We start from the raw sequence: 12,311 nt of genomic DNA on the forward strand, positions 1-12,311 counted from the left end.
CTCTAGAACTATGGAATTTGTTCCTGGAATAGCATACCTGATGGGCTTCTCAGAAGTGTATCAGAAAAATCCTTCTCAGGAGCTTGTAGTAAGAGCAGTTGCAACTTCACCACGGACAATTAATACAGTCATAAAGTCTCCTGGGGTATGTGGACCTTTTGTTTGTTTGTTTGTTTTTCCAAATATACTTTCTAGTTGTATAGTTTGACTTTGGGTAATACATCTAGGCTAATTCTGAGAAAGGAAAAATGCAGAACCTTACCTCCTACACGAGCTACCGTAGATCCTGAATACACAGGGCTTGATCCTGTAGTGTGCCATAAAGCACAAGATAAAAACGTGATCAACATTACTAGAAGTTCTTGGGAACTTGATGCTTTCATAATGAAAGAGCCACCAACTGCACAGGACCAACTCAGTCTGGCCTGCGGAGTAATGCCCAAAGGGGAAGCCTGTAGCCAAATGCTTCATTTGTATGTGGAGGGTAGCACTGAAACTGATATCTCCTCAGATATGCCCATCCTGCCCACACACTTTGCTTGTTTTTATCCTGGGCTCTCAGGAGTACGGGGTGTGTGACTTACAAAGGATGTATTGAGGAAGACTATAGCTAGTGCTTAACCTTACTTGCACCTATATGCTGCCTGGTGCTGGAGTCCTAGAGTCCGGTACTTCTTGCAGTCCATTATTCACCGATCAAACCTTGGAACTCCCAAATGCAGCAGTTCTCTGAACAAACAAGAAGGGGTATGTTTTGCCAGCAGCCTGCACAGATGTAGTCTGCAGACTCCAACTGATTAATTGGTCTTTGTCCACTAAATCCCTGTGCATCTTTATGAAAAATGTCCCTAGTGGGTCTGGTGTAATTTAACAACAGTTTGGCTTTCCATAAAGGAAATAAGTGTGTCCTTAACCTACCCTTGTACTTCAATTTTCCAGGGGGTTTTCATATGTGATAATGAGGGAGTGGTGTATGACCTGTTTATCTAGATATATTTCATGTGTCTTTCTCTATGGTATGCGAACTTAACCAAAATCACATCAAGCCAACTTTCATTCTGTAAGACTGCCAGCTAACACATGCTCTTTAGTCTGCTGTACCTAGTTGCAGTGGGACAGGATAAGGCAGAGAGAACTTATTATTCAGCCACCCTGTGGTGTGGTGGTTTGTTTGGTTTGGTTTTTCGTTTTAAGGAAGTCATTTAACAATACCGTAAACATCATCTGTGCATCTTAATTCCCTATGTCTTTAAATAATCGTTTAAAGATAATCTCTCAAGAAAATGTACAAGTGATAATAAAATAAAAGATAATGAGCTCATAAAAATATATATGTTAGGTTTGGGTGCCCACAATGTCCTGGGAAGACTATAATGACTCCAGTTATACAAATACATATTTAGGGAATGTTTAACAAGGGGGGTCTTTTTGCTTGTTATGACTGACCAAATTGTATGACTAAACATATCCTAAACTTTTCATTGCTTCTTTTTCAGCTAACCCTTTACTATGAGGCTTTCCCACTTCCATTTGCTTTGCCTGTGAGCCCAGCTCCAGCTTCTCAGGCTCAAGAAGTGACTGCTTGGAATTTCCTTCCAGAAATATCTTCACTGATAGCTAAAGAAGATCAATGTAAATGTTACTTCAGTACTGGTCTAGTCCCTGATAAATGAGCAATGGTTATTTGTAATAGTTAAAACTTGGCCCCTCCAGTGACTCTGTCTCCTGTCGTCTTTGGGCTTGGTCTTTTCAAGCAGTGTTCTTCTGGGGAAACTTGGCAACCCTTACCTTTACCCTTACCCCAACCACAGGAGATGCCTTCTCAGCAGTTGTTGGAAGGTGGGGTGCAGGGAGTTCAGGTCTGTTTGCATGGTTAGGAATTCATGGGTTTCACACAGAGATCCCAAGTGGCTCTGTCCTTTGTCGCTTCCAAGAGGCTGTCATCCCCACTACAAGAGGGATGACCTGGTGGATATAGTGCAGGGACATGAGTTTTCCAATCCTATTTATTTTCCTTAGAAGGGAGACTTCATGATTTTTAGTAGGACTGGGTCTGTCTAATTCTAATGATACTTATTACAAACAGTGGCAAAATTTGGAGAAATGCTAATAGTTTTTGTCATGGGTTCAGCTTTTAGCTTCTCAGGAATGTGATAGTAACAGTCTTTAAAACAAGACTATCACTAGATGGTTTGTTTTCAGCTGCTTATCAAAAAAAGTGATGGGTATACAACAGTATAATTCCACACTGATTGATCATTTTATGTTGCTGCTGTGCCTTTCTTAAGTATGTATACTTAGGCTGAGATTTTAAAAGCTGCCAAGAAGATTTGGCTGTCCAATTCCCATTGATTTTAATGGGAACTGGCCATTCAGTCCTCTTGGGCAGCTTTCAAAATCTCCATGACAATCTCCAAAGCACAGTTGCATCTGCCATTTATTTTTATTGCTGTTTTTCAGCCACATGTGAAGTGAGGGAAGAAAACTTCAAAACATTTGACAAAGTGAAGTACAAATGTTCATTCAATAAAGACTGCGACCTTGTAGTAGCTCAAGACTGCACTGCTCACCCCAAATTCATCGTCACGACGAGAAAAGTCAATCCACACTCTTCCTCCAGGGAGGTGTACATCAATATTAGTTCATCGTAAGTGTAATCATTCTTGAGTCTCTATATAGAATTTTAGGAAGTTAGTTTAAATTTTGTTGCATTAAAAAATGATGGGTACTTTTTAAATCATAATACCAGCAATCCTCTTCTGCCCTCCAGCCTCTCTCTTCAATTTCTCAGGTAATGTTTATCAACAGCCCCCACACAGCTACCTCCTTGGGCTTCTCATTTCCAGGAAAGTGTTGAACTAGAGCCCTAAACCCAACCAGTGTTGAACTTTGGGGGCATATTCAAAATCTGGATGCTGAAGTTGGGGCTGTGTCTGTGTTGGTCATTTACATCAATGTTCCCACAATTAAACACATTTGTTTTCTTCTTTCAAGAAGCGTGAGACTCTATCTTTCTCCATCTTCCTCTATCCTCGTGTCATACAATGACGGACCAGTGTTAACGCGCAGCAAAATATATCAAAATAAAAGAGGTACAGTGTGTTACTCACCTTTCCAGGAATTATTTAGAAATTAAATATTTACAGGAATATAGAATCATAGAATTGTAGGATTGGATGGGTCCTCGAGAGGTCATCTGGTCTAGCCCCTGCACTAATGGCAGGACTAAATATTATCTAGGCCAAAATATTTTACAAGCTTAATAAGGACTTTGAGATGTAAAAAATAATTGTGTATCAATACTAAGAAAAACTATGGGCCTGATACTTCTGTGACTTATTTTGGTTTTACATACCTGACTTCAACTGACATACTCTTAATTTTCACTAATAAGTGAATCAGGCCCATTATTATATTGATTTGTATAGTGTGCTTGCCATTGTAAAGCATAAGGATTAATCCTCCCACTGAAATGTGAAGCATTTTGCATTCAGAGCTGCTTGACTATATTGGTACTTGTTTATATGTAGGTGCAATGCCATGATGATGAACATCATAGAGAAAACTAGATATTTAGGACCAGATCTTCAGCTGGTGTAAATCAGGCTGGCTCTGTTGACTAGACAGAAAAGTCAATGACAGCTATATAGATCCAGAGAAACAGCATTTTGCAAATAAAAAGAAAAAACTCTTATTTCTGACCTCACCTCTCCACAAAAAATGTATTCAGATGGAAATAATAACCCGTCGTTGTAAATAAAAATTAATGATTATATACATTATCCCTGAGATTAGATAATTTCTTTACTATTTCAAAATTAGAGGAACCACCTGTAAACGGTTGTATCTTTTTACAGAAAACATTAAAATTTATAGAAATGAAACAACAGTTGTAGTAGAAGCTCCAGACCAAGGGCTGGCGAATGTGACTTTTGATGGCTCGACACTTAAGGTACTTCTGAATCTGTTATATTACTAGCTTTCTTCTCTTTTACACCTTTGCATTGTAATGGGCCAACACATTAGCATCGACAGAAAAGATGTGTTATCTTTATAGGTTACTGTTGTTTCATGGATGAGAGGAAGGACCTGTGGTATTTGTGGAAATAATGATGGACAAAAGCAAAATGAACTCCTCATGCCCAATCATAGGCTGGCACACAGCTGCTCAGCTTTTGTCCATTCCTGGGTACTGGTAGAAGAAACCTGCGCCGAAGGTCAGTAGATTTGAAAACAATTTCTACTTAGAGAAAATATCATTTTTATTTTATTTTTCCCCTAAAAATACAAAAAAGAAAAAAGAAACATTTACCTGTAAATAAAAAGGACCACTGTTGTCATTCATTTTCCGTTTATATAACTAATCGTTGTTTTAGAACTCTCCCAATGAATCTGAAGCATTGAATACAATTCTTTCTCACATTCAGTTTACTACTAGAGGCTTGATTCTGCCACATTTACTGATACTTAAGTAGTTCCTTACTCCATGACTGGCAAAATCAGGCCCAGTCTTGCTCCCACTGAAGTCAGTGGAAGTTTCACCACTGATTTGCTTCAGAGCAGAGGTGTGCACTAAATCAGTTCGCTCTCTGTAGACTTAATTTAATCAAACAAACTACATATGTTATAATATGAGGAGGGCTTTAAACTAGGTTCGGCGGGGATAGGTGAGAAAAGCCCACAGGTAAGTGGGGACATGGAGACCTGGGAGATGGGTCGGAAATGAGAGTGAGTGTGGGCTATATTGGCAGAGAGAAAGGAGGGTCAGGACAAAACTGTGAGGAAAGATCAAACCAGTATCTTAGATGCCTATATACAAATGCGAGAAGTATGGGTAATAAGCAGGAAGAACTGGAAGTGCTAATAAATAAATACAACTATGACATTGTTGGCATCACTGAAACTTGGTGGGATAATACACATGATTGGAATGTTGGTGTGGATGGATACAGCTTGCTCAGGAAGGATAGACAGGGGAAAAAGGGAGGAGGTGTTGCCTTATATATTAAAAATGTACACACTTGGACTGAGGTAGAGATGGACATAGGAGATGGAAGTGTTGAGAGTCTCTGGGTTAGGCTAAAAGGGGTAAAAAACAAGGGTGATGACATGCTAGGAGTCTACTACGGGCCACCTAACCAGGTGGAAGAGGTGGATGGGGCTTTTTTTAAACAAATAACAAAATCATCCAAAGCCCAAGATTTGGTGGTGATGGGGGACTTCAACTATCTGGATATATGTTGGGAAAATAACACAGCGGGGCACAGACTATCCAACAAATTCTTGGACTGCATTGCAGACAACTTTTTATTTCAGAAGGTTGAAAAAGCTACTGGGGGGAAGCTGTTCTAGACTTGATATTAACAAATAGGGAGGAACTCGTTGAGAATTTGAAAGTAGAAGGCAGCTTGGGTGAAAGTGATCATGAAATCATAGAGTTTGCAATTCTAAGGAAGGGTAGAAAGAAGAACAGCAAAATAGAGACAATGGATTTCAGGAAGGCAGATTTTGGTAAGCTCAGAGAGTTGATAGGTAAGGTCCCATGGGAATCAAGACTGAGGGGAAAAACAACTGAGGAGAGTTGGCAGTTTTTCAAAGGGACACTATTAAGGGCCCAAAAGCAAGCTATTCCGCTGGTTAGGAAAGATAGAAAATGTGGCAAAAGACCACCTTGGCTTAACCACGAGATCTTGCATGATCTAAACAATAAAAAGGAGTCATATAAAAAATGGAAACTAGGACAGATTACAAAGGATGAATATAGGCAAACAACACAGGAATGCAGGGGCAAGATTAGAAAGGCAAAGGCACAAAATGAGCTCAAACTAGCTACGGGAATAAAAGGAAACAAGACTTTTTATCAATACATTAGAAGAAAGAGGAAGACCAAAGACAGGGTAGGCCCATTGCTTAGTGAAGAGGGAGAAACAGTAACAGAAAACTTGGAAATGGCAGAGATGCTTAATGGCTTCTTTGTTTCGGTCTTCACCGAGAAGTCTGAAGGAATGCCTAACATAGTGAATGCTAATGGGAAGGGGGTAGATTTAGCAGATAAAATAAAAAAACAACAAGTTAAAAATCACTTAGAAAAGTTAGATGCCTGCAAGTCACCAGGGCCTGATGAAATGCATCCTAGAATACTCAAGGAGCTAATAGAGGAGGTATCTGAGCCTCTAGCTATTATCTTTGGAAAATCATGGGAGACGGGAGAGATTCCAGAAGACTGGAAAAGGGCAAATATAGTGCCCATCTATAAAAAAGGAAATAAAAACAACCCAGGAAACTACAGACCAGTTAGTTTAACTTCTGTGCCAGGGAAGATAATGGAGCAAGTAATTAAGGAAATCATCTGCAAACACTTGGAAGGTGGTAAGGTGATAGGGAACAGCCAGCATGGATTTGTAAAGAACAAATCATGTCAAACCAATCTGATAGCTTTCTTCGATAGGATAACGAGTCTTGTGGATACGGGAGAAGCTGTGGATGTGGTACACCTAGACTTTAGTAAGGCATTTGATACGGTCTCGCATGATATTCTTATCGATAAACTAGGCAAATACAATTTAGATGGGGCTACTATAAGGTGGGTGCATAACTGGCTGGATAACCGTACTCAGAGAGTTGTTATTAATGGTTCCCAATCCTGCTGGAAAGGCATAACGAGTGGGGTTCCGCAGGGGTCTGTTTTGGGACCGGCTCTGTTCAATATCTTCATTAACGACTTAGATATTGGCATAGAAAGTACGCTTATTAAGTTTGCGGATGATACCAAACTGGGAGGGATTGCAACTGCTTTGGAGGACAGGGTCATAATTCAAAATGATCTGGACAAATTGGAGAAATGGTCTGAGTTAAACAGGATGAAGTTTAACAAAGACAAATGCAAAGTGCTCCACTTAGGGAAAAAAAATCAGTTTCACACATATAGAATGGGAAGAGACTGTCTAGGAAGGAATATGGCAGAAAGGGATCTAGGGGTTATAGTGGATCACAGGCTAAATATGAGTCAACAGTGTGATGCTGTTGCAAAAAAAGCAAACGTGATTCTGGGATGTATTAACAGGTGTGTTGTGAGCAAGACACGAGAAGTCATTCTTCCGCTCTACTCTGCTCTGGTTAGGCCTCAGCTGGAGTATTGTATCCAGTTCTGGGCACCGCATTTCAAGAAAGATGTGGAGAAATTGGAAAGGGTCCAGAGAAGAGCAACAAGAATGATTAAAGGTCTTGAGAACATGACCTATGAAGGAAGGCTGAAAGAATTGGGTTTGTTTAGTTTAGAAAAGAGAAGACTGAAAGGGGACATGATAGCAGTTTTCAGGTATCTAAAAGGGTGTCATAAGGAGGAGGGAGAAAACTTGTTCACCTTAGCCTCTAAGGATAGAACAAGAAGCAATGGGCTTAAACTGCAGCAAGGGAGGTCTAGGTTGGACATTAGGAAAAAGTTCCTAACTGTCAGGGTGGTTAAACACTAGAATAAATTGCCTAGGGAGGTTGTGGAATCTCCATCTCTGGAGATATTTAAGAGTAGGTTAGATAAATGTCTATCAGGGATGGTCTAGACAGTATTTGGTCCTGCCATGCGGGCAGAGGACTGGACTCGATGACCTCTTGAGGTCCCTTCCAGTCCTAGAATCTATGAATCTATGAATCTATAAACAGCCCACAGAGAATTTTAATACATTGGGCCAGATCCTCAGCTGGGGTAAACTGGCATAGCACCATTGACTTCAATTCCATTTTACCCCATCAGAGGATCTGGATAGAAAGGGGGCAGGAGGGGGCGTTGGGAAATGCTCTTACTGTATAAGTGTGTCTCCTTGCATATATTTATAATAATACTACACTCCCTCCAACAGTGCAGTATTTTCATTTACTTTGGGCCTGTAAAGAGTCTCAATAGAGTCAAATGGGCTTTTTCCATTGATTTCAGTGGCAGCAAGATCATACCCATAAGCATGTCAGGAAACAAGATAGCATGTGGAATCCTGTGAATGTTAATGATCTTTTTAGTGCTGATAATTGCAGCATTATAAAAATCATCCAATACAACAATTAGTCTTGATATCACTATGTAAACGCTGCCATTACTTATGCACTCACAAACAACTGACATTTTTCCTAATGCAATTCAGCAGTCCCTGTTCTTACACAGCACCTATTCTTAATAGCTTTCAGACCTATTTCTAAAAGAGTGGACTATAAGATTTCATTTGGGCCATACTGTGCCATCAATTTTTAAACACAACTCCCCTTTCAAAAATCAGTTTTCCCCACTAACTATGGTCCTGATCTTGCCACCTTTACTGTTGTGAAAATGGGTCATTGGGGAGTTGTACTTAAAAGCTGAGGAGAAAATATGGACTTTTCTTATTGTAAGGAAAGATTAGAGCGTTTGTATTCCTTAGGGTTTAACTACTTTTTCTTTTTCCTCTTAGGGTGTAAACTGCAACGCCGCTATGTGAAACTGAAGGGACATCCTGTTATTGATGGAAAGGAATCTACATGTTACTCTGTTGACAGGATACTGCAGTGTATGAAAGGCTGTACTCCAACTGAGAAAACCTCAGTTAAAGTTGGCTTCTCCTGTTTCCCAAAAGGTAGGATTTTTTTTTTGTTTTACTTTTTTGTCACATACCAGAGGAGCTCTGTCAGATCAGTTAGTCAAGATGTAGCATAGCACCACACAGACCCCCTACTATCCCACCTGACTTTCAGAGCTGTTATTTCCTAACCCCATTAATATTTTACATAAACAATTACAATAATGGGTAGCTAGAAGCCAATGTGGATTATTTGGCAGATGGTATTGTCTGAAAAAAATCTTAGGGATGGTAAAAGGGGCAGCAGTGACCAATAAAAATGTGTCATGCCTTCCAGATGTTTCACTGAGTTGTGATAAGCAACAAAAAGTCCTTTTAGTCACATTGCAATCTGCTATTTCATGTAGACGAAGATGAGAAAAGCAACTGAAAGTCAGTCATGTAATGTGATATGACTGCAGTGTGATTAGGCTGCCATGCTCTGCCCATGTGCAATGCATCAGCAAAAAACATATTGCTAGGGTGTTCTCCTGATTATTTCAGAAAACAGCTTGGTTTTGAAGGTATTTAACTCTCAGACATATCAGATTTTTAAAAAGCATGGACCTGATTCTGTTTTCACTTATATCAGCTTGACACTAGTGCAACTCCGTTGTCTACAAAGTAGATCCTCTAAATTCACACAAGTGTGAGAGGAGAATCAGGCCTCATGTCTACAGAGTTTCTTCTTTTCTGGTGCATTACTTCCAAATCCTTAAATCACACAACTCACATGTACCATAGCCGTAAACAGTTCTGCCACCTACCAGTATAGCTCTGTTCTGCATGTTAACCTTCTGGGCCAGCGCCCCAGCTGGTGTAAACTGACATAGCTCCATAGAACTCAACTTATACCAGAAGAAGAATCTAGTGTTCTCTGACTGATTTTAAACAGTGTTCCTAAAGATCATCATGCTTTGCTCATATTATTAGAATTCCCAAGGTGCCAAAGCAGTTCATGAAAACATTGGGTATATATCTCTTCACTAGGCAACCCAGCTCACACAACCAATAAGAAAAGTAACACAGTGAGATTACTAATAGCATACTGACAGCACCATGTGATGTGACTAGATGAATCCTTTTAAGAAAAGAAAAGACACCCTCAACGCCAAGCTATCTCTAAAATCTTGTCATATCCATGTTTCACAGATTTTCTTTTGTGTCCATGTTCCATATCTGTGAAGTGTCATCACCCTAGGCCACTCACTGCTTCGATTACTAGACTATAATAAACTTGTCTCATTCTCACACAGAATGAAAAGAAGAAAATCAGCCAAATCAGTCGTCATAGTCACTGCTGCTTGCACAGCAGCTGCAGGTTTCTCTGGTTCATTTACTGAATCTCAGACACAGGAGCCCACTACCACCTCTGCTTCTTGCTCTTTTATCAAGGTTTTCTTATTATTATTATTATTTTCCTGAGGAGGAAGAAGGTAGAGGATGCCATTGGTGTTCTTCAGTAACATGATTGCTTTTCCTCAGGCTGGGAATCAACAGCATTACAATGGAACTCTTTAAGAGATGTCCTTTTTTGTTTTTGTTTGATGGACCAGATAAGTAGCAGCAGAAGCAGAGCTGGTAACATAATTCTCTCTCCCAGGTTCATAAAATGAACTCCTATATATATGGGCAAAATTCTTCTCTCAGATCCACACAGGGAGAACTCAGCCCTGATACTCTGCTCCTCACAAAGTAGGAGCCCACATTACTGACAGCAATGGGAGGCCAACACGTATAGGGTGAGCATAATATCAGGGAAGTTACTGCTGTGCAGAACTGAGGGGAAAATTTCCCCCTATTGCCCTAGAAATCTGTGGCCAAATCCTGCAGTTTATACTTCAGGCAATTTGCCTGATGGACCAGATCCTACAAATTCTTACTCACTTGCATCGTAGTTACTCAGCTACACAGTTCCATTGATGCCACTGAGACTGTTTGCAGAAGTAAGGACTACTTATGGGGCTAAAGCTTGCAGGATTGGGCCTTTAGTATGCAAAAATTTAGAAGACCAAGGCATGAGAAAAAGCTAAGCAAAAGCAAATCAAAACTAGACTCTTTAGGGTTTCTCATTTTCTAGCTTTAAAATATTAAATATTTAATAACAAACAGCTCAAGCATCATGCTAGGATAATATGTTTTGCAGTTCATTATACAAAACCTGTGTGTCAAGTTGGTCAGAGAGGTGTAATTCCACCAAATTGTGCATTAACATTTCATTCATTGAGTATGGATGACTGATACAGCCAAAACCCATACAAACAGTTCCGGATTTTCTCTTGATATAATATAATATAATATGTTGTAAATATATTGCACATATGTCTGACAAAACAACTAGAGATAAAATTATGGAAGCTTGGCACATTCTACTTAGGCAAACAATCTAAATGCGGGTTCTAATACTCTTCCATATGCAATGGTAAACCTCCAACCAGCTCAGAATGTTTATTGGGAGGATGAATATTATTATTCCATTTAGATTATTTCAGCAGTAGGGGTTTATGATATATTAAAGCTGCTGTTGATAAAGCAACCTGGTAAGGTTAATACTGAAACTGACATTGCTCTGCCAGTTTTGAGAATATATGGGAAAACTTTAATTAGAAGTTTATGAACCTCTGAAAATCCTCCAAAGGGCTTATCCTTCAGAATGAACTTAAACAGAGAGATGAAATACCCACCCACCCACTCCACCCTCATAGGCAGTGATAACATGAAAAGAGATGGCTGATGTGCTTTTCTACAGATTGCTCTTATTTAAAGGGCGGTCACATCCAGCACTTCTACAAGCCCCTGCTTTCTATATTTGTGCATCATGAAATTCAATTCATTTTGTTTTAGGGACGTATTATAGTAATTACACCACGGATGAAAATCCTGCTCTGAGTCAATAGGTCAGTCAGAGGTCAATGGTAGAGGCAGGATTGGACCCATATTCCTTGTCTGGTGAAAGAGTTGGCAACCATCAAAATAATATTGCCTTGGAATGTTTTCAAGTGTTAATTTGCTTGATGTTAGTTAATGTGGCTTTGCTCTTCTGACAGATTCTGCTGTGAGCCTGTCTGACTGGCATAGGAGCAGTGACAGGAAATATGCAGCCGAGGACATCGTGGAGTCTGTGGATGCTGACATTGACTGTTCCTGCACTGACGATTGTAGTTCATCTTAATGCTTTGGCAATGTGCTATAGACGTACTCACCCAAATGATTGAATAGCTGGACAGCTGCAGGGGGAATGCAATAGCTGCAGTAAAATATTAAAAAAAAATGCTTTAAAAATAGATAAGCCTAATGCATTACGTACAAAGTCAAATGCATTATGTACAATACGCGCTGCTTAATAAATATGCTGTTCATTAAATAAGTATCCAGACCTCTTTTTTCCCCCTCCTTCTTATCAACAAAGCCATCAAGACAAGTATAATATTCTGGATCCTTTTATCTGGGATATAATTACACTGGTCCTCTCTTAAAATTATGTTCACTGGGTGATGAGAGGAAAACATGATTATGGCTATCTCTAACATTCTATAATATAAAGGATTTCATAATTTAGCATATTAAAGATAAAGTACACACTTGTTTTCATTTATGTTTTCTAATAAAAAGGAAAATCCTGTGCTTCAAAACTGTTCTGTAAAAAAATATTTCACTCCCAGCAAGAGCATTAGCCTTAGTACAGTACAAAAGAATGACTTGAACTGCTAGGCTCCCACAGTAGCTTTTCAG

At 39.5% G+C, this 12,311-nt stretch overlaps 1 protein-coding gene across 1 annotated transcript in view; it reads left to right on the plus strand.

The window, feature by feature from the left end:
* Positions 1-11,947, plus strand: part of LOC128841842 (vitellogenin-1-like) — a 48,013-nt gene extending 36,066 nt beyond the window's left edge. The window contains exons 28-35 of the mRNA XM_054037314.1: positions 7-145; positions 1,497-1,632; positions 2,461-2,647; positions 2,995-3,092; positions 3,858-3,952; positions 4,058-4,217; positions 8,436-8,597; positions 11,627-11,947. Coding sequence (XP_053893289.1) covers positions 7-145; positions 1,497-1,632; positions 2,461-2,647; positions 2,995-3,092; positions 3,858-3,952; positions 4,058-4,217; positions 8,436-8,597; positions 11,627-11,751 — 1,102 coding nt within the window. The 3' untranslated portion in view covers positions 11,752-11,947. The remainder of the gene's footprint in view (positions 1-6; positions 146-1,496; positions 1,633-2,460; positions 2,648-2,994; positions 3,093-3,857; positions 3,953-4,057; positions 4,218-8,435; positions 8,598-11,626) is intronic.
* The last annotated feature ends 364 nt before the right edge of the window (positions 11,948-12,311 follow it).

This window comes from Malaclemys terrapin, chromosome 8 (genome assembly GCF_027887155.1).
Source record: "Malaclemys terrapin pileata isolate rMalTer1 chromosome 8, rMalTer1.hap1, whole genome shotgun sequence".
Lineage (NCBI taxonomy): Eukaryota > Metazoa > Chordata > Testudines > Emydidae > Malaclemys > Malaclemys terrapin.